The following is a 23020-nucleotide window of genomic DNA, read 5'->3' on the forward strand; positions in this document are numbered from 1 at the left end:
CGTTTGGAAGCAGGTCAAATCTCAGTTGGGATCTTCTTTAATTCGATTGTGACACACACACACACACACACGTCGGCACATCAGGATAACTTCAATACCAGCGGTAATACATGGTTGTAGATTGGCGCTTCGGTAAATGCATCAGCAGCAGTTCAGTTTTCAGAAAACAAACTCCAGATCAAATCAGACCAGTCCTATCATGAAACTAGGCCAAACCTGAACACTAATCTCACTGGATTCCTGCTGCATGCTACAAATTATTACATCAAGTCTTCTTGGGTCATCAACTTCATTTTTTTCCATATACGTGATATTTAACTACTTTTTTGATCTGGATTACATCTTCTGAAACTAGCCTGCTCTTCAGCTTCATATCCAACAGCTACAGGACACTGAAACCCATGCAGGATTTTAATGGCTGGAATGTGGAAGAGATGAAATACAGCCACAGATGATTTGGAGGAGGGGGTGGGGGTTTGGAGATAAGGTGAGATTTGGAAATTACACTTGTGAGACCCATGACGGGGCGCACACACACCTTTAATGCAAACAGCAGTACTACAGGAAAAAACACTGAAGTTTGAGAATGTTTGCATAATGATTAGAATACAGCTACACACAAAAATCCCACTTCACCAGCAACATACTAATGGCAATCTTAATATTTAAACCAAGAATTACATCCAGAGGAATTCCAACCACTTATCACAACTACCCCACAGTGCATTAAATCTATATAGATATTTATATGTCTGTATATATATGTATAATATATCCTGGGGAATTAAAGACTTCTGCTGCATTGTACAGTTCAATGAACAATTTCTTATAAATAAAATCAGTGGAAAAAAAATTGTTAAGTCCATATACATTTCTCTTTACAAATAGATCCTCAAGATTAATGCAGAAATTGTGTCAACTCCCAGGCTGATATGAGAGGAGAAAAAGCTGTGTGGCCTTTTGGTCAGCTCTCTAGGACCAGAGGCCAGGGTGCCTCAGCTGGCCTCAAGGCCTGAAATAAGTGGAGGGAAAAAAAGGAATCTTCATCATACAGCTGTTTCGAAACACACACACACACACACACACACCCACACACACACTCATACACACATAAGACAGATAAATCACTACAATGCGCATTTACAAGTTGACTATCAAATTGGAACGACTGTACACATTGTTGAGATAAGACCATATTTATGGTTCCATCTTAATTCATTTTTTCCCGCCTTCACTTCTTTCATCTTGTGTGGCAGAAATTTTTCAATTTTTTCCCGTTTTACACTTTTTCTCCAACAGCAACATAAAGGACAGATCTTGTAGTGGATGTTTGGATGTTTATTTCGTGGAGAGAATGAGGGCGACGATGAGCCCATAGAGACCTAAGACCTCAGCGAAAATCAAAATGAGGATCATGCCCACAAAAAGCCTTGGCTGTTGAGCTGTTCCCCTCACGCCTGCGTCACCCACGATGCCAATTGCAAAGCCTGCTGCCAGCCCACTGAGGCCCACGCTCAGCCCAGCTCCCAAATGCAGGAAACTCCTAAACACAGAGAGACAAGAATTAGTCTCCACAAGAGATGATGGATAATTGAGATTGGACTAATGTGTCCTAATTCAAGAGAGAACGTTTCATTTAACATCAGAAAGTGAGAGCATCTTCAACATTTGTGCTGCTGATCAGAAGCTTACGATCCTGGTTTTTTTACTTGTTTTACTGTTCCTACCTTGCATGATTTTAAATTGAGCCAGGAGCAAACCTCTGAGAAAATGTCTACGTATGCACTTTTTTTTAATGAAATGAACTGATCACAGATACTCTTAAATTACACACCAGTATGATTTTAAGGACTTTAGGCTGGTGTTACTGTACCTTCCTTATCTTTACCGTATCTGGGTTAATGCATTGTTACTGCATGTCATGTGACTGTGTGACAAATTTCATCACTAGAAAGAGATGGCAAGTTTACTTCCATCACATCAACTAAAGTGCAGACCAGTTAAGACACAGGAACCATGTCCTGAGCATGAGTGAAACTGCAGTCAGAGCTGTTCAACTGCAAGTTTTGTGTTCACTGTAATGAAGGAATATATCATTCAGTGTTGTGTATGTGTTCAACAGATTATGATTATGAGTGATGGCTTAGTAGGGACGATTCATTTTTGGTTTTAGTTAGGGTCTGGTGTTCTGATGATAAATTAACACAAGCATCTGTGCAGTGGTTTTGCTGTTTAACTTTAGGATTATGCCAAGCCTGACTTGACAGGACCAAATCACTACTGCTTGGGAACCAATTAAATGAGTATTTTCTACTCAGTTTGGTCACAGCATGAAAACATGTGTGAGCTCTGTTAAATAGCAACATAAACAATATTAATGTCTGAAAATACAACTGCAGTCAACTGAACTCACTTGTAGAGGGTGACTCTCTCTGAAATGTTGTTGGCGATCAGCACTGCTACTACCAGGCCATAGATGGCTATAATACCCGCCATGACCACAGGGATGATTGACTTCATGATGAGCTCTGGCCTCATCACAGACATGGCGGCGATCCCTGTACCGCTCTTCGCTGTGCCATAGGCAGCTCCCAAGGCTAATAGGGAAGAGAGAGAGTTAAATAAACAAGATGGCAAACTACAGCAGACACACTACAATTCAAGTTACAATAGACTGACGACAGACAGCCGAGGACACAACTGGATAATGAAGCAGAAGTGAAATAAGAGATGGGGCAACAAAACAGCTGAGTTTCTGTTCCTTTTGAAAATCTAACATGGCTTCACCTGGGGAATTTTGCAGTTGTCATATTGGAAATCCTGTAGCAGATGCATATACAATGTGAACAGAAATCTGTTTGGTGTGTGTTTGTGTCTCATCTTTCCAAACCACTTCTGCCCCTGTCATTTCAGAAATGACTCTGCCAGACAGCTGCGGAATTGTAAATCACTGTCTAAATGAAAAATCCTCATTCTGCTTAATCACATAGGGAACTGCTGAAGAAGAAGCAGCAGCAGCAGCATACCAAATCTCCAAGAACACCATCAGTACAGGACAGGCACATGCAACAACTGCTGTGTGCCATCTCCAGTTCATATTAGTCCCTGGCTAACCTCACAGGGACAGGGAAGCAGAAGAGCAAGATGTTTATCAGCATATTACATTTGCGGCCCTAAGGAGTAAGCATGGTGATACTAACGTCACACACTTATCAAGTCTGACTGCAGGAGTGAAAGAAAATCGATGAAAAAAAAAATCCTACTCTTGAATTAGAAATCATTCATGACGAAGTAAGTATAATTCCACACAACAAGCAAAAAAACTGAATAGCGTCCAGGTGAGATGGTGGCAGTTAATTATAATCATACAGCCTCACATCTCTGTCTGAAGGGGATTTACCATATGTACCCGCATAAAACATCCTGTATCCTTAGAAACCTCAGAAAGAGCAGCAGAGGAGAGAGATAGACTAGTGATAGAAGTTAGGCGTATAGATCCGACTGACAAGAGTCTTCTGCAATATCCAACGAAGCCTGTCAGAGCAGGACAACTGGTCATGAATCAGATAGGAGGATTTGACAACATTGTCCTCAAAGAGATGCGAGTGCGCATGGGTGTGTGCAAAGCAAAGTGAAAGCTCAGACAGCACTGGCCGCAGTATCATACACTGATAATTCTTCCTCTATCCATATCCTGCTGTGTTAAAAGACACAGATCTGCTTGCGTTTTATACGACAACAGTTAAAAACATCTGTCATTTTCACAAATTCATAAACGCTGTTTTGATGCTAAATATAAGTCTTACGCTTTCTGTGCTTTCTCTACTGCACTGACAAAGCAGGTCACAGCAATATATTACTTGTATGCAGTTTTTGAAAAGATGTCAAAGTGGCCAGATAACAGTAAGTAAGAATTATGTAACTGGGTGAAACATCAACTAACTTGCAAAGCAATATCATGAAAACAAAGATGTGGCATACAAGCTTTTTTTCCAAAGTGAAAAAGCTGATGCAGATTAAATCTGACATGTCTTGAGAGATATCATCTTGGGTGACAGCCCTAATGCAGACAGTTCAAAGTGCCCAATCCTGTGTTCGAGCTAGTTCTGGTTACCTCAAAGACTAGCTGCAAGGTATTCGGGCAAATGTCTCGATAAGGCAGACAAAAGATGCGGGCCAATCTTCAAATGTGTTCATGGCAGCCAGCCACATGCCACAACTGTTTATACCAATTTATAACCAGACTGATGCCATCAATACAACACATAACCTGCCTCCACAGTCTAATATAAAAACTGACCAAGAGACCAATAAGGCAAATCCAGTGAGTGAAGATGTTTTTTCCAAAACAAACCTTGTAATTTAGCTGTACAAAACACCTTTAGGAGAATATTCTGGAAATGCGTAAGCCTTCTTCTGAACAGCTGTTGCTTTCAGCCATCTATAAACAACCAGGGTAATGTCTTACCATTAGTAACATTATCCTCCGTCTCCATTCTAACATAGTAAAACAGGTCTCACTGAAGTGTGATAGGTGAGGGTAGACACAGAAACACTGCAGTCCTCAAACATTGTCATTCTTTCCCGACAGTTAAAGGTTTGATATGTGGCAAGGTGGCTTCTGCAGCAGTGTGGAGGCACAACCTCTGGGTTTTAATCCTAATCCCCTCATCTCAGGTAAAGAGCTTTCACACTTTTTCTTTTTTCCTCTCTGCAGAATATTTGATGTATGGGATGCCCATATGACGTCTTGTGATGTCAGAGCAGGAGGTGCCTCCAGCTAGGATGATCTTGCATGCAATATCTTACAGCCGATTTTACACCACTGCGTGCTGTGTGTAGCCTAGAATGTGTAAAAAAAAAAAATATATATATATAAAATATATATATATAAATAAATATACATTTTGAGATTGGCTGACTATATTCTAACATCATTGATTACACTTCTTATTGAAGAGTGTTTTCAGGAGAGAGAAAGATAATGAACTTAAACTAAAGGTCAAGCAACTGAAAGCACTATTGATTAGTGACAAAAATAATTAGTTACTGGGCTGTTCTACTCAAAACACACATTTGAACTATCGTTCAAGAAATTAGAAAAGGTAGATGATGCAGGCTTGCAAGATATCTAAATTAAAGCTGTAAGATTATATTTAATTGTTGACAGCATCACTATGAGAATACTGGTTAGTCATGTCAATGATCCAAGATGAAATTCAGCCTCATTATTCTTTTTTATATTCCAAAATTAAATATGGTACAAAAAAATATTAAATGTTCAGACTGATAAAATATTGTTTCTGGAAAATATAAACTCCTGCCTGACAGTTTAACAACAACATTTCTCAACACACAACTGCAAGGAAGGATATGCACATCTAAAATCAATATCATTAAAACTAAGTCAGAGAATCCAGAGAAATCTCTGCATGAAAGGGGTAAGGCCATTAAATAACCATGATGTTCAATTCCTCAGGCAGCACTGCATTAAAATAAAAATGACTGCATAAAGGATATTACTGGGCTTGGGAACACTTGAAAACCCCTGCTGGTAAACGCAGTTTGTAGCTGAAACAACAAATACAACTTAAGACCGGACAATGCAAAATGAAAGCCATATATTAACAACATGCAGAAACACTGCTGACTTCTCTGTGCCTGCCCTCATCTGAGATGAAATATATTATCAACATATATCAAGCAAGAATGGGAAAGAATTTCCTCTTCCAAACTTCAATAATTTGTGTCTTCAATTCTGAATGTGAAAGAAAAGGTGAAAGACAAGCGTGGTAAAAATAATCTTGCCCTAACTCTTCACAGGATGTATTTACAAAAAATAATGTTTTTCAGTTTAAATATTAAATATCTAGACTTTGAGCTGTATTCAAATGAATATAGGTTAAATGGATTTTAAAAATTTACTGCATTCTATTTTATTTACATTTTACATAGCTTCCCAACTTGGTTGAATTGGGACTGTGATATTATTGTCATTATTGTTATTCTTTAACTTTGCAATAAAAATACGGAGTATTAGTTGAGCTGTAATGTAAGGGGTGGAGGAAAATCAAACAATGGCAGCACAGCTATCATGGGAGTGGTGGTTCTGGTCACATGGATAACAGCATCTTGTGAGTGTCACCTGTTCTGAGCCAGGCATCAGCAAGGGAAGTCCTCACAAAAGGACACCATCACCAGGCCGCTAAAACAATGCAGCATCACCTGACCCCAGAAGATCAAAGCAACTTACAGACTGTTCCAAAAAAGGCCATTTACTGTAAATGGAGGGTGTTTCAAGGTTTCTGCTTGTTAATCGACATTTTTAGCCAAACATTTGGCTTGCGAATCTGAAGTTATTTGCGATGTTTTACAGAATGCTCTATCATCTCCCAAATGGACTAAGTGGCTGCGATCAGAATTTAATTTCATCATTAGAATCCTTCAGCTTGTGTACACTTAAGTGACAAACATCACAGGATTATGAGCTAAAATGTCCTGTCAATGACTCAACCAATGTCCGTTGTACCACAACCATTTCCCTTTGTTGTATCAGCATGATCCCCTTCCTGCTAGCTAATTCCCCAGCTGTCACTCCTTCACCACCACATACTAGTACTATTGCTAGTGTCAAGGGCTATATCCACCATGTTCTACGTATTAAGCCCAAGCTATGGCAAGACCAGGGTTGGTTGGCATGATTTCTGATATTTCTTATTACCATACAGCCAAATGTGATACACTATAGGCATCCATTGGTGATGTCCCTCAATGAAATCCTATACCATTCACCAGCATAAATGAACCAGTTTTACCAAAGTGCCTTGAGCTACAGTGGGCCAAAGCACTCTCTAATATGGTCAATTAGTAGGTTTCTGATTTCCTATTCTGCACCCATCCGACCAGTCACCCTTGTCATACGTAGGCCTTTGCTGTAATACAGAATACCACGGGTATATGATTTAGCGATTGTCTTTGATGAAGGAAAGAAAAATAACAAAACAAGAAGGATCCATACAAACATGTATGACCAGTTATAAAACAAGCCAGTCTCAAAGTTCACTTTCTATGGCACCTTACACCCTCTATCCAAAAGCACTAATAAAAATATCAGTATCATACCCTTCATTTTGTCAAAATTAGTGTGGTTTTCTTTGAACAGGTTCACTGCTAACTTGTTAGCTGTGGCATTCATATAAACATTTCATAAGATCAGTATGACCAGATACAATTCCAAGTCAGAAGTCTGAACATGTGATAATCATGTGACCTTGTGTCATTCTTTTGAGCAATAAGGAAGTAAAACAGCTTATCTCAGTTTATAATAGTCATTTAAGTGGTAAGAAAAGAGCGTTTTTCAGTTCAAAATAATTTGCACTTAATTAAATGTGGCATCAGCGGTTTGACAGTTGGCACATTGTTGCAAATTAGCAGTTTCAACAGTTTAAGCAGAACGTCGTCAATTGGATTATTTTGTGTCAGTGATAACTGATCCCTATTTTCAAGCTTTAACAAATAATTTCATACAACGCTTAAAACGCATTTCTTTTAACATCGTCAACGTCGCATGTAGTGCGGCATCTTTCAGTAAAACTGGGGATCAATTTATCCTATAAAACATCCTGCCAAGTGCAGTAAGCTAACGAGCAGCAGTGTTACGAGGATTAAATGGAATATATTTTTGTCACTTTCATAATGAGTGCTGCTTCAATAAGACAGTCATAATTCCCAGTTATGTCCTTTCTATTCAGATAAAGCATACACATACATAAACGAACTAGGCTAACGTCAAAGCTAGCGTTTGTAGAGCCAGTCATCATTAGCTAGCCAACTAGTTCTGACTAGTCTTTTGCTGAGAGCAGAGGCCAGCAGCGATAACTACTAACAGTGAACTAGATTAATACTAATAACTAAACACTGTCATGTTAATAATAAACCCGAAACACTGGTTGCCCAAACTAGATTTTAAATCTAAAGAAATGACAGCTCAAGATTAGCACTGCGACGTTAACGTTAGCAACGCAAGCAGATGGCGTTTACAAGTGAGCTTCAAGAGACGCACCATGGTTGACAATTCAAAGCACTCTGTTGGGGACGATACAAATGCAAAGTGGGTTAGCAAAAAATCCACACAGCTATAATCTGAAACTGACAAATAGCTAAAATATGAAAGCTGAAAACTGTGTGATAATTACCGCTGAACACCATCGCTGCAGAGGCACCCATCACTGCGAAAAAAGGAGAGTATTCGGGGCTTTCGGACGACATTCTTTCTCACGCAATATAAAAATAAACTAAATATACAAAGTTAATTACAAATGTCAACTCCAAAATTGCACTTCGCGAAACCTATCGAAGGCCACAGGCTAGAGAAGTAAAACAGAATAAACCAGGAACCGTCAGACCACCAACTAGCAGTGTAAACGGGGCAGTCACGACTCTTCTGATAAATACCCGGCGTAGCAGTACAAAATGGCGAAGCGGAAAATATCACCTGACTGGTCGTATGGATGAAACCTATCATTGACTGGGTGTGGGGGGTGCACTAAAACGAAATTCGTTAATGATATGCTGTACCAGATAATGCACTTATGAAACAAGAAGTGTAGGTTTAAAATGATTGATAACATTTTCTATGCAAAAATATTTGTGTTTGTTTATTTATTTATTTTTTTCACTTTTTTGAAGGTCACCCCTATCAGGCATCATTTTGGTGTGTTCCGCTGCAGGCTTCTTCCTTGATATCTACGCGTTCACCCTTCAAATGCAAGAGGAGGAAATGACGGCAATGAGAAAAAGGGTGTGGAGACAAGCTGTCAATTTTAAGAAAAAATTATTATTCTAGCTATCAAGAAAAAAGAGAACCAAAAGATGCACAGTTTCTTTTAAATTTCTAAATAGTTATTCCCTAAGAGAAGCCCTGAATTGATTGAAGTGACCTCTGCAGAAACTGAAATTTCTGATGTTGCATATGTTCGAGCACGTTTCTGTATTTTGCACCAGGACCCTACCATGTGGAAGAGGGTGCTTTACAGTCGGCTGTGATATGCAGCAACGTGGAGCGTGAGAGTGAGAGAATTTGAGGCTGAGTGTGTATATTTGAGTGTATATGCGGTGGGGGGAGGGAATCGAGAATCCCCGTTCCACTGTATAGCTCCCAGCAAGCACAGTCTCAAAGATCGGGAGGGGGTGAGTCACAGAGAGTGTGTGTGAGTCACAGAGAGCTTGTGCAGTCCCCATCCCTTCTCTCCCTCCACCTCTTCCTCTATCCATCCCTCCATCCTGCTCCCTCTGCATTGCCTAGTCTAGTCAGCACCAGAGAAGGACCCCTCCCCCCACATCATTATGAGGCCTATCGCCCATGATGCAATTTCTACAACAGCATCACAGGTCTCCATCCTTCTGAATACTTTATTAGGCACATCATCTTACTCCAACTGCCATGTGCAAGGTTGGATTATGCAAAAAAAAAAAAAAAAAAGATAAGAGAGATTAAGAAAAAGAGAGATTATTTTGAGGCAGGGGTGGTGCCTGTGTGCAGTGATGCACTGATAAGAAAAAGGTCACAATGAGAAATGATTTTCACTTCGTTGTCTCTGTCTCTGCTGACTGACTGAGCACTTTTATTCAGCTTTTATCGACCCAGGATTGACTCTTTCGGGTGAACAGGGCTATGGCCTTTCTGATGAGGTTGAGTTATGATGTTCCTGTCTAACATATGTACTCAGCAGACATTTACAACCAGCTCATGTGACAACACGCAGCAATATGATAGATCATGTTGTTCCCTGTTTGTTTTGGGTGGATGGATACAAGGACTGGGTGAACAGTCTTGTCCTTGAGTGGCACTAGATTTACACATATGTTTGTGTGCGTGTATATATATATGACAAATGTGATTCTAGATATACAGGCAACAATGTTGATGTGATTCTACATTAAAATCCTTCAGCTTTAGGCAGTTCTGGTACTTTGATGATCAGACCAAGATACAGCTAGACAGATGGTCCTACTATGTATAAGATTTGCTCAACAAATAAAGGAAGTCACTGAGCTAAGCTACTCTCATGTTTGACATTTTTCCCCATATGGGCTGGTTTCAGTCTATAACCAAAAACATAACTCTTTCATTCTTAATGGGATAAAGAACTCAGTAATTTCATTTTAGAAATTTGAAAGATATTACTATTCATATTGAAGTACATATATTTCATCCATAAGTCAGACTTGTGACATGTAATCATTGGTAGTTACAGTACTGGAAACAGAAACCTCTCTCCCTCCCAATATCCACATTGCAATATTCTGTCTGTGAATCAAAACAATAATTGTCGGGACCTCCTTAGTCTGTCTCGTAATCCTCTGTCTACAGTCACTTGTTATCTGAGGGGTGGGGGCTGGTGAAGGAGAAACCCATCTCAGTGCTGGGTTAAACACTTAAGCATCTTACTTCTAGAGGCCAGAAAGCATGGTTTTCAGGAGATGCGCCAGACCAACACCCAAAGGAGCAGCTAAATATAGAAGCGCATGTGTGATTAGCAGAGTGCGAATCCTGAATGAACAGCACAGCTTTGGCAAGATGGAGTCAATGCCACTTAGTGTAAAGAGAGACTTACTCCCCACTTCGCCGTCTAAGACGCTCCACATGCGCCACACCCAGTGAAAATGAATTGACCATAAATTTGAAATGACCTGGCATGGAAAGCTTTCATACTTTAATGTTTAATAAAATGTCCGAGATATAAATCAGAGGATATTGGCTGCTGAATTTTTTCTGTGTATGGCCAATACAGAGGCTGTGACACAGGTCTTATTTCTCTATTAGATTTGACCAGAATCAATGGCTTCAGTAAACTGATTTTCATAATACAGTTTGGAAGGAGAAGGCGTTAGCAGATGTACTTGTAAGTATATCTGACTCTGTGGAGATTCTCAGTCATCCAGGTCACATTAAGAGTTAAAGCAAGGCTCCTGGACTTGTGAAAGCAGCTTCATCAGTTCTGATGAAACTGGATGAACAGTGAAACATCTTCAAGTCAAAATCTTCACAAGTCCAGACACCTTGCTTTAACTCTTTGAGTATATCTGACTCATTTCTGCTAAATATTTTCCAGTCATGCAGTTCATTGTCATCTGCCATAAAACAGAGACATCCACACAAAAAATAGATGGCATGCATCAAGAAGTGTGTATGAGTAATATGGTAGTCACACTTAGTGTTTTAGACCCAAATCTACCCTTTATATACATGGAATTTACAATATTGTCATTTCATATCGCTCAAACTAATGATGGGTTTCATAGAAGTGTGGGAACAAGAATACTAGCTCAAAGTTCTTGGAGTGGAGTAAACACAAGAAGATGGGGATTGGGGAGTTATATGGATGGTCAGCTGACTTTAAAAAGGCATCTGACACACTTCTGTGACGGTCTGAAGAAACATAACTCTCTCTTTGCAGGGACACAGGTGTGATAAATTTGGAAGAAAGCAAAGACAGCAAATCTGAAACCATATTGTTGTATTTTCACATATAGAATACATTTGTAGTTACTCATATGGAGCACATGTTTGATGATACAGATACAAACCGGGTTTATGATCCCAACAACACTTTGCCAAGACACTGCAATTTAGGACCTTTTTGTTCCTATCTTTACACTGGAAAGGACGGAAATAACAGAAAAAATGTAAGAAGAGAAAGATGAATAAACTGCATTTTTAAGCATTACTTGTAAACCACGTCTTTTGTACAGTTATTCACAATATTCATATCCTGTACAAAGGAGAAACTGCCACTCACTGAAAAGAAAGCTTTGACATATGGTGCAAAATGGCAACACTCAAATTAAAACTCAAACGTTCACAAACACTACCACATTAATTCACTTAGCAGATATCCCACATATGTGCAACAAATCAAAAAGTGTGGGGAAAAGTGTCAGGACTTGACCCAAAACATAGCGGATCTGGTACAGCTAAACTACGTATTAACTTTTGTATTCCAACATTTAAAAACACATCTTAACAAACCAGCTCTGGGCTGAACACATCATAAACCTCTGTTTATTGACACGGCCTGCTGAACACTTCCATGGGTTACAGAGCTACCTATATAATAAATTTGGCAGATGAAGCTAAACCACTGAACATTAAAGACTGAATTTACATTCAAAAATTCAAACATCGCAGCCAACATAAAACTCCCCTCAATGAACCTGAAATCGGTTTTCTCTAGAGTTGATCCTGAACACTTTCTTTATTTCACCACAGTTAAACAGAGTTAGTACACCATAATACAAATCTGTAAATACAAAAATAAACAAACCAAAAATATCACATATTTGTTCACATGTTGAAATTTGGATTAAATGCATTAATAAATAAAAAAGTTAAATCATATATGAATTTGTAGGACGGATGAATTTCTGTTTGCATATTTTCCACTTTAAACACTTCACTGCACATTTGACATTTAATAAGACTTTCTGCTTTAATATGTTTAGGTGTTAAAATGTGTATGCATGAATACGCACTTAAGAGTCCATGTTTGTATGGATCTACATACATGTATGTGTACAGCATTATGAGGACATGGCGTCCTGGAAGCCCCATACTTCCAGTAGTGAAACCTGGAAGCTCTCGGCACACAGGGGCGGGTTGTCAAAGGTGGCACACCTGCCAGTGCGCCCATGGTTGAGCTCAGAGTCAATGTAGAGGGCATTGCCTTCACCTCCCCCTGATGAGACAAAAGACCATGCAGTTTGTATGAGTTACTGGCCACAAAGTACAAACACTGCTTTTTTACTAATGGTTTTCACTTTGCTATCACCGGCGTGGAGGAATAAATAGGACTAGAGAGGCCACACAACCAACAATAGCATACTGCACTCACCCACTATGATAGAGTCAAAGTTGCCAGCCATGAACATGGAAGTATTCTTAGAATTGAGGTTGAAGTGGCGAGCGGAGAGGAAGGGCGACAAGTCTCCTGGAGGTTTCTCTGGCTTCTGTAAGCTGTTGTCTGAGTTTTGGCCCTGAGAGGAGGATGTGTCTTCCTGATCCTGAGTCTTGATGGAAGAAGCTAACTCAGGGTGGCGGATCACCACCCACTCATAGCGCTCCATCTCTGGCTTCAGCTAACAAGAAACACAGGCATTTAGCATCACATACACATCTGAAAAGCACACATTAAATGGAGCAGTGCTGCACATTTTGTTTTGTTTTTACATAAAAAATATTTATTACCTATACTGTAACAGTGGCTGTGACCTTACATACAAAACAATTCCTTTTTCACATATAAAAAGCCAGAATTTTGACCCATACTCATATATTTGCAGTTCCACCTTTAATAATTTATTGTTAATGTGACACTCAAGTGCAACTTGTGTGTCTGTCCTTACTGTTTATACCTAGTCTCTCTTGTAAAAGAGTTCACAATCCCAATGAGACTAGCCGCTTAAATAAAGGATTAAATAAAATAAATTAAAAATGTCTGACAGACATCAGTCCTTGCAGCCTGTCTCCATTTCATTCTGGTGTCAGGTGAGGACCAGGATCAGGTTACAGGAGTTTCCTATCCATGTGTGCTTACACATTAGTGTGTGAGACAGCCCTCGGCTATGTATAAACACAGAAAGCCAAGTAAATAATTCATACAGAAGGCAAAAGAGATCCAGGCTGCTTGCCATTTGTAGCCCAAGTGTTATCATAATGCAGCGCTGTACAATGACAAACTGAAGCATGACGTCTTGCTGTTTTTACAGATGAAGACATGGTAGTATCAGTATGGTGAATTGTGGCCTGTGAGGCAGGCATTTCCAAATGGGAGCTTGACATGCATCTTGGATGATCAGGAACGTGCAAAACCAGTGTGGATGGTGCCCTCTGGTGGCCATCATGAGGAACTACTCAAAAAGAATGATATCCCTTCAGTTCATTCTTAAACCTTCTTAAAATCCACCAAATGAACATAAAAATAGAACAGATTTTTTGACTGAAAGGAAGCCTGTCATGCAAGATACTACAATTAAACTCACCCTGAAGACAAAACACTCCCCTGTGCCAAAGAAGCTCAACTTGTTGCCTCCTCTCTTCCGTTCCTCCCAATCTGTGGACAGGAAAGCTCCACATACCTGAGGCAGAAAAAGTTGGCATCAGCAGGTTTCAGTTCCTAGTTCCTAGTTCCTAGCAATCTAGGGGAAGATTGCTGTTTGTAAGCTGCCAATGTTTGCACTGGGATCCCTTTGTAGCATCATAATCCAATCATACAACACCCGTGTAATCATGACCTCTGACACAGTGCTTGGGATAAGAATAAAACCTGAGGCCAACTGAACAAAGCTACTGTAGACCTTTCTAGTTACTGAAAGAAAAAAAACACTGATTTCAAAGGTGTACGTCAGCAGAGAAGTGCCTATAACACACATTGTATAATAAAAGCAAATTTTGCTGGGGTGAATTATTCTGGCCAAGGTTTGACTAAGGTCGAGGACATAACATTTACATAATATTAACTATCTATAACAATCAGGAGAATCCTAACTATTAAGACTGCTTAACAATCAGGGCTGCAACAATCATCAAAATATTTCATAAATAACTCAAAATACTGACATAGCATATGATGGCATCCTGATGCCGACATAGTCTATGTAAGAGTTTTTAATCATGTTAACGTGGTTCTCGATTCCCTTCTACATGGGGGGAATCGTGAAAAAGATTTGTGCTTTTGTGCGTATTGCTTACATCGCCATCTGTTGTCCGAATGAGGAGCAGCGTGGGTTCGTAGCCTTCACAATGCGAGTAGAATCTGGAGGAATATGTGAATGTTTAATTAATTTCAGCAAACACCCAATAGTGAATCTAAGGAATACATAGATCATGCAATCGCAGCAGTCAAGCACTTTGGGTTGCTAGATTTACTAAAGCACACATGCATGCGTGCACAGTTAGGGCACTGGTTAAATATAGTGAATGGCTTCTTAATTAATTTACTGGAGACTAATTACATCTGTTTCATGTAGAAATAGAGCCAACTATAAAGAGGGTGAAAGAAATGTATGATATAAAGACTGAGTGATAATAAAGGCCAGAAAAAAGCAATAGACTTTATTTTCTTTATTTCTTTTTCTACTACAAGCATAAAAGTTGTAAAAAAAAATCCTTTATGCATAATGAAAGAAATTAATGTCTTGTGTAGACTGAGTTCCACCTAATATAAATAGACAATAAAAAAGAAGAACTAACTTTATGACAGCAGTCTAGGCACCTTTTTTCTTATTTGAAGCTTTTGTTCCACATATGACTTTTTCTTGCCCTTTTGCTTCTGGAATTTCCTTTCAGCCTTTATGTCTTAAATCAAATGACTTCATACTACACAGGGTCTGAAATGTAGATTGTGAGCAGCGGCCAAAAGCTGGATCAATGTACTGAGGTGAATACTGGACAGTGTACCTGTTCAGGCTGCAACCATGGGTAGAGGTGGTGAAGAGGAGTTGTGGTTGGCACAGGGCAAAGCGCTCAGGGATCCACGACCAGATGTCCCGCATCTCCTTGATACTAACAATCTCTGAGGAGAAGGTGTCAGGGTTAAGAGCCAGCTGCACATTTCGCCTGGAGACCAACCAGATGTAAGGACACAGGGAGAAATGGTAGAGAAGACAGAATGTAAGGCAGATCACACTTTTAAAGTAATTTATAACAGATGAAGGTGACAACGTATTGAAGGTTACACAGTCTGAGAGTAAATGAGCATTATCTGAAAAACACAGGAATAGATCTGGAGAGCGACATAGAAAACCCACCTAGTGCTGTGAAATAACCAGTGTAGTAAACACAGGAGTGGAGTGAAGTTGAGACAGAAGATGGTGGATGGAAAAACGTGGAACAAACCAAACAAAAAGGACACAACATCATAATGTGAGACGAGGATGCAAGAGCAACTTAAACCATGTCCTCAGAGCAAGACAGAGTATAAAGCTCGAAAAGAAGAGAATATTCTAGCCAGCGAAGCAAGTTACTCTGCTTTGATAATTCATCTATTGTAATATGTGTGTGTGTTTACACTTGAGATAAATTATATATAAAAAAAGTCTAAATCCCTCTCATTATATGCATACCACTGTCATTTGATTTACACTCCAGAATCTTACCTGACCTTATTATAAGATTTGCGAAATGCATAAAAAAAGGTCAGTCAGTCAAATCCCAAAATCTTTCAGACTCACATCATAAAAAATCTGCTTGCTGCAATGCTTGATGACAAAAATATTCTAGATGTGTATACCAGCAACATAAACATGTGAAGAACACTGTGGAATCCTAGACATTTAATGGGTTTGCTAAGCCAGGCCACTAGAAGCATTGACCTAGTTTCTAGATAAAAGGCAACAAAGATGCCCACAATTGACCACATAAAAATCATGTAACTGGTTATACCGTTTCTGTTTGACAGTGATTCCTTTCTGCTGCAGGGACTTTTCATTTGTGAGCTGCAGCAGGGTGATCTCCTTGCGGCTAAACAGACGAAGGGAGAAGGCCTTCTCTAGCAGCTTGTCAGGTGAAACAGTGGAGCCAATCCCCCTGATGAAAGCTTGAATGTCCGCCCTAACTTTGTCTGAATCCTGCTGCTGCTGGTTGCCCTGGCCTCCCTGGGTCCCTGCTTTATGCTTGCGGTAAAACTTGAGCAGGGCTATAGCTACACGGTAGAGAATCTTGTAGCCCTCCACTAGGTAGACATCCAGGATCCTGACCACGTGGCTAAAAGGCAGGTCACCCAAAATCCAGCGCTGCCAATCTGAGTATACTTCAAGCACATCCTGGGCTGTGGCCACAATCAGTTTGTGGGCGGCTGCGCAGTACTTGTTGGCAAGGTCACCAAAAGTCATGCAGCTAGACTCATAGGCCAGGAAAGTCTGGTCCAGCAGTCGTTTGCCTGGTTCGTTGCAGGCCAGTATGCGGCTGACATGCTCAAAACACTGAGCTTCATCCTTGCTGAAGTGCAGGAGCAATGCAGTAATAGCTGGTAGGGATGGACAGTGGGAGATATCTGGAAACTGTCCAGCCAAGCAGTTGATAATCTGATGGACTGAAGCTACTGCCTCTGCCTTCAGGCAGTACCGTGGCACAGGATTTCCATCCACAAAATCTGGAAGTGGGATGTTGGAGGATGGCTTCTTAGTGGCTGCATTTCCCATAATATCACGATATACTTCTGCATCTGGGGTAACTGTACGACATGGAATGGCTTTGATGAGCTGCTGGTACACTTGTGACCGCAGTTTGTGGTTTTTGGCCCAGTAACCCTGCCGAGCCATCTGCTTGAACTCTTTTAGGTCTTTGCAGTCTACCTTGGTGGGCCCGCTGCTCTTGGCCAGATCCCCCATCTGGTTCCAGTCCACAAAGCTGCCATATTCTTCTTCAGCCATGGTGCTGAAAACTTGCTGGACTGCCTGAGTGGGAAGAGATGAGAGATGCTCGGGGGTATTACTAACCTTCTGCCCTCCACACACCAGACAACTAGCCTATTTTTCTTAACTGCCCATGGTGGTTACTGAAAGAAACAAAAGGAAGAAAAGGAGAGATTAATGAGCATAATCATAAAAAACAAATCAATAATTAACTGTCGTAGCACTGGAGCATAATTAAACTTTCATTTCTAAATGTTTGATACTAAGCAGTACAAAATTATGAAAAACAAACACCAAAATCTCTTCCAATTACAACAAGTACTGCTTGATGAATTCCTACAAGCCTAACTGTTTCTATATTTGTCTAACTCTCAGACTATGATATCAATTAGTAGAGGATAATCTATAGACTTGAGACAGACATGATTATGCATATCTGTTTCCATAGGAGGTGATTTGCAACAGATTAGAAGGAACGTATTACAACATGGCAGCAGTAAATCTGTACTGTAAAAACAACATTAGCCACTTTCATTGATCTGATTTATGTGATGGTAAAGATCTGCAGATGTGAAAAAAAAGCCTGTACATGCATTTCATACCTTGAAGCAAAAACGAATCAAGTAAACCCATAGCTTGAGGAAAATTATGCGTATGGCTATTTTATATGACAGCCACAACCACCTTGTGACTGTCATATATTAACTTAGATTTAATTGGCCAGATCAAGTTTGACACTAAAGGAATTTAACTGGGATTTCTGGTGGTGAGAGAAATATGTTTTGTTTTTTATACTGTAAATGTTGAATAGCATTATATTTTAAAACTGTCATTCAAAAAATTTCCCACCAATGCAAAAAACACAAGATACAGGGAGATGAATGTCCAAACATGATTAGCAATGTACAGCATACTGGGAATGGTTGTTGTTCAATCATCAAATCATTTTACGCTTTTTTTTTTTCAGCAAGTCACATGGAGATGCATGTCCAAAGATCACTAGCAATATATTGAAAAAGACAGTCATAAAATCATCAAATCGTCAACAAGTCACATGGAAATACATGCCAATGCATTACAGCATGTAAATCTGTACAGAGCTTAACAGTCTTACTTAAAGAAGCACCGGAGTCCAGACCCATCAAAAGAAACTGACCAAAGGTCTCTTTGACATTTTCATCATTCAATAAGTCTTAAAAGCTGGAAATACGGGCTCTCTCTCTTACTACAAGAGTAACTACTAAGTTACTTACAGTCACTTAAAATGATATTTAGTAAAATGCCAAATCCAACAAGCCAAACCACCATTAGGGTCAACCAGCCTGCCCTTAAACCTTAAAGCTGATAAACTGGGGCTACTTCTCCCAGGACAACAAACTGGACAAACTGATTTTGCATACAGCATGAGAAACCTGGCACAAATAACAAGAGTCCAAAGGGTGTTGGCTCTGGTCCTGGAGAGTTGAGTAGTATCCCGCCAACATGATCCTCCTTATAGAGTCTACACTTCCGGCTTACTGTCTGTATCATGATCCACGATGGAACCAGGAGGCCGTTTTTTTGGATGAGAACTAAAAGCTAAAATTCCCACCATTTCTGTTCAGAATCAGACATGACATGTATAGTTCATAAACCCCAGCGGGTGTGTAAACATACTGAATGATTATACATCACATCCTCATTCACTGATTGACTATACTGCCAGAGTTGGTTTCACTGAATTTTGTCTTGACCTTAAGGCTTGCATGCTTTTCAACAGTTACAGACATTATCATGAAATGACTGATTGATTGCCACTTCGGCCATATTACTATAAGCTCAATAAAATTCAACAATAGACATAAATGAAAAATGAAATTGAGATGCCACAATCCATACATGTTAGTGTATTTTTATTTGCAAATTGTTAAAAAAATACCAAAAGCGTTTTCATACTTCTGCCATCTCTGAGTAAGTTATTTACGTTATTATTGTCATGCTTGTATAAGTTACTTATCCAAACAGTAATTAATTATTACAGATTCGATTTTAAATTACACTGAATGGAAAAAGAAGCTGGTAATTATCCCTGAAAACTTACAGGAACACGCACATTACACTGTACCTTTGCAAAAGTGGGTAGACAGGGTTAGGAAACGTTACTGTAAACGAATCAAATATTTACATTTTTACCTAAGCGGCTCAGAAAATACAAAAACGCGAGTACTCAAATGGCTAACGTGACTGCCACCTTCTCGCTGGGCTGTACAGTATCTGCTGCGACAGTTGTGTCAGCATACACTGGACTGACAGCAGCAAATAACGCACTAACATTAGCTAGCCAGCTGAGGTAGCTAATACGTTAGACGATTCACACAGGTCACTGAGTATTTAACATTACCGCCCGATTAAATCTGATACACCCGTTTCCATTCACAGTGGCCAAGTTAGCATTGCTAACGTTAGCTAGCTGCAAGCTGCTCCTGTCAGTGCATGTCAACAGCTAACGAGACATTCACCAGACACACAAAACAGACTGCCTGACAACATAACATACAAGACAGACATGAAGCCATACAAATACTGACCGAACTCAAAACAACCTAGTTAGTAAAATGTGCTGTTTAACGGCGCAGCACCAGCTAGCATAAATGTTACCAACCATAAATTAATTTGGTCCGCGGTCCGTCTTGGACTTTGTGAACGTGGAGAGATTTAAGCTAAAATTTGTGGGAAAACGGTGCATTTGAAAGACAGACACGGTGACAGGAATAAGAATTACCTCTACCGCACAAGTCCGAAGAGTGGTAAGTAAATGCTGGATGACTGACAGCAAGTAAACTGTCGTTATCCTTACCTGGATGTGAGATGTCTTGAGACGTGAAGCAGCATTCATATTAAGTTGTCTCGAGCATGCGCAGTGCATCCAGTGCTTATGGCGCGTGTTGCAGCTGAAGCTGCTGAGAGGGGCTCAGGTGGGTTGATTAAAATAAACATGTGTATATGTTTATAGCCTCTTTCGTGTGTACTGTGATTAATTCCCATGAGTGGAACTATTTATGTTATAAAGAAGTGTCACCATTCAAAGTTTGTGAACGAAGAAAACTAGACTACACATGTCCATATACTTCTATAAATATACTGAATGGCAGATGATATTAAGGTTGTTAAAAGTATAATAATGTACTTTGTGAACCAAAGAGCAACCCAAGCTAAATACTGACATATTCTTTCAATGCTTATATCTTATGGAAACCAGCTTCCACTGCTGTGACCATGTGGAGGTTGCGTGTCAGATCTCAGTATCTGTCTTGTTTACGTGAAGACATGCTCTGCCAAATAAGTCATGGCACTGGGAAAGGACAGGAAGTACCCTAGCAAGGACAACAAACCCTGTCTTTGTCCTGTACTCAAAGCAACTGCCCAACACATGACAGTTATTACTGATAATTAAATTGTGGAACTATCATTGCCTTGCACAACAACTCAGGAGGAAATGTCAGCCCTGTCTTGTTCCTCTTTTTCTTCAGCCAGAGTTTTTCATGTGTGAGCATCTTAGTGCTGCAATGGAGAAGTAATAGCAATATTTCATTGTGTATAACACTTTGTCTATACTTTTATTTATCATTTTCTTGTGTTGTAAATCTCAATTTGCACCACCTTTGTCTTGCATCAATCTATTTGGCCCTAATGTGTGTTGGAAAGGAGACTGCAGCCATGTCACATGAGGTAGCTCGAGCACCTGAATGTGCAGAAACTCATGTCATGATGATTATTCACTTCTCTCTTCCATCTGTGACATTTGGATCAATCAAACGGAGACATGCTTATATATTACTCCCTAGACAGCGTGTGTACATGCATGCATGTGTTGATTATGTGAAATGTTTTTGTGCATGCATTTGTGTGTGTGTGTGTGTGTGCTATAATTGTGAGTGTGGAGTGATTATGAAGGAAGTTAAGGCAAAATGAAAAAAACATAAGTGAATATGAAGGATTGCTAGCACGTGTGTGTGTATGTGTGCATGTGAACGAGTGCATGCATGTGTGTGTGTGAGAGAGAGACAGAGAGACAGATGGGTGTAAAGCCAGTAAGCTTTTAGGTCTTAGCTTATGGCGGTTTATGCTCATCAAATCCTTTCATTCCCACACACTGTGTAACATCACTACAGTAACTAGTCCCAGTAACTAGTCCAGTGGTCTCCTCTAAACATGCACCATTAAGAAGAGGACTTGCACACTTGTAAACACACAAATTAATTAGGGTATAAGACATGCATGTTAAACAATTAAATAAACCTCTGTAGCCCAGAGACATTAAAGACCTAGAGTTAATCACTCTGACTGGCCGAAATGTGAGCAAGTGGATTTGCATTTGTAAAGCAGCTGTCCTTGAGCAAGGCACTAAATCTGCCTTGTTCCAATGGTACAGTGCAGCTGCCAACCTAAAGAAAGCATAAAGGTTTATCCACAAAAACTGAATGAATGCTAATTATGCTACCCATTAGCACTTTAAATCAGTGAAAAATTAAATGATTTGTCAGTGACAACTTTTCAAACATGAGGACTTGTTTGCTTTTCTTTGCACTTATAATTATGAACTGAATACTTCTGTGTTTGGTTTGATTGTTTGTTTTTTACTGATGGTCAAAAAAAATGATCAAATATTAACATAAATGAAGAGAAAAATAAGAAAAAATGTGATAACACATTCATTTATTTGCTAATCAATAAATTGTTACTATTGTCACTATACAAGTACAGTGTGGGTGTGCATAGTGCTATAGCGCCTCCTGGATGGCAGCACAGTAAGAGCCTGTGACCTGGGTAGGTATGGTCCTCCAGTGTGTTCTTTGCTCTGCCTGCACACCGTGTGTGGTGTATCTCCTCTAGTGTAGGGAGCTGTGTGCCAATGACCCGCTGGGCAGTTTTGATAATTTGTTGGAGGGAGGAGTAACTTTAGTACCAAGCTGTGATGCAGTACGTGATGACGGATGTGATGGTGCACCTGTAGAAGTTGATCAGCAGTTTTTGCGGTAGCTGAGCCCTCTTCAGGGTCCTCAGGAGGTGGAGCCTCTGGGCACCCTTTTAGGCCACTGCTGATGTGTTGGTGGCCCATGACAGGTCCTTGCTGATGTGCACTCCCAGGAATCTGAATCTCTGGACTACCTCCACTGCCTCCCCTCCAATACTGAGACATAATAATTAAAAGAATCTTTAGTTGGACATCTACTGTATGTGAGTTTAATTTTAAGACATCTTCATCAGTAAATCTTCACTCAGGAAGTTTACCTCAGCTGACATGGAGGAACATGGACAAGTGGCCAGCCAATCAAGGTTTAGTGTTGTAACTGCTTACTTGTTGAGGGAAGGAGGGTATGGCATCAGGCCACATTAGTTACAGTTTGTCAGCTGATTGATCAAGAAAATCCTTTACGGAGAGACATGTGTGTCCTGTCTATCTCTGTCCAAATGGGATGTTGTTAATTAGTTAAGTGGGGTGGAAACTTTTGGCATGCTGTATGGTTCTGTGACCCATAGTCTTCCTAATTACTGTTGCATGCTTGTTCTCATGATCAGATCAAATCCCAATAAATCAGAATATCATTTTCCTCTTTATTCTTACAAA

The 23020-nt window shown here is 39.8% G+C and overlaps 2 protein-coding genes across 5 annotated transcripts; both read right to left on the reverse strand.

The window, feature by feature from the left end:
- Positions 1-21: 21 nt before the first annotated feature.
- Positions 22-8474, reverse strand: atp6v0cb (ATPase H+ transporting V0 subunit cb). Its single transcript, XM_046377003.1, has 3 exons — positions 8196-8474; positions 2414-2597; positions 22-1543 (listed from the first exon to the last, which is right to left on the reverse strand). Exons 1-3 carry the CDS (start codon positions 8266-8268, stop codon positions 1339-1341), a joined length of 462 nt encoding a protein of 153 aa, XP_046232959.1. The 5' UTR covers positions 8269-8474; the 3' UTR covers positions 22-1338.
- Positions 8475-11502: 3028 nt separating this feature from the next.
- Positions 11503-20395, reverse strand: tbc1d24 (TBC1 domain family, member 24). Of its 4 annotated transcripts, none has more exons than XM_046377574.1 (8): positions 20249-20395; positions 16442-17555; positions 15808-15813; positions 15458-15616; positions 14750-14813; positions 14041-14136; positions 12894-13137; positions 11503-12737 (listed from the first exon to the last, which is right to left on the reverse strand). In XM_046377574.1, the coding sequence occupies exons 2-8, from the start codon at positions 17428-17430 to the stop codon at positions 12583-12585; spliced, it is 1713 nt and encodes a 570-aa protein (XP_046233530.1). In that variant the 5' UTR covers positions 17431-17555; positions 20249-20395; the 3' UTR covers positions 11503-12582. The 4 variants fall into 4 exon arrangements, with proteins under 4 accessions (XP_046233530.1, XP_046233531.1, XP_046233532.1 ...); XM_046377575.1 differs by having other exon boundaries at positions 20174-20257; XM_046377576.1 differs by lacking the exon at positions 20249-20395 and adding an exon at positions 20054-20192.
- Between the last annotated feature and the right edge of the window lie 2625 nt (positions 20396-23020).

This window comes from Scatophagus argus, chromosome 21 (assembly GCF_020382885.2).
Source record: "Scatophagus argus isolate fScaArg1 chromosome 21, fScaArg1.pri, whole genome shotgun sequence".
NCBI lineage: Eukaryota > Metazoa > Chordata > Actinopteri > Scatophagidae > Scatophagus > Scatophagus argus.

What these genes read in the sequence shown, in the direction of transcription:
- atp6v0cb (XM_046377003.1), bottom strand. Translation starts at nt 8,268, where the DNA reads ATGTCGTCCGAAAGCCCCGAATACTCTCCTTTTTTCGCAGTGATGGGT. An exon ending in TGCAGCGATGGTGTTCAGCG is followed by an intron (nt 2,598 to 8,195) that starts GTAATTATCACA and finishes CTTCCCTATTAG; the next exon opens with CCTTGGGAGCTGCCTATGGC. An exon ending in GAGAGAGTCACCCTCTACAA is followed by an intron (nt 1,544 to 2,413) that starts GTGAGTTCAGTT and finishes CTCTGTGTTTAG; the next exon opens with GAGTTTCCTGCATTTGGGAG.
- tbc1d24 (XM_046377574.1), bottom strand. Translation starts at nt 17,430, where the DNA reads ATGGCTGAAGAAGAATATGGCAGCTTTGTGGACTGGAACCAGATGGGG. An exon ending in GGGAGTGTTTTGTCTTCAGG is followed by an intron (nt 13,138 to 14,040) that starts GTGAGTTTAATT and finishes GTTTCTTGTTAG; the next exon opens with CTGAAGCCAGAGATGGAGCG. An exon ending in CTTTGACTCTATCATAGTGG is followed by an intron (nt 12,738 to 12,893) that starts GTGAGTGCAGTA and finishes TTGTCTCATCAG; the next exon opens with GGGGAGGTGAAGGCAATGCC.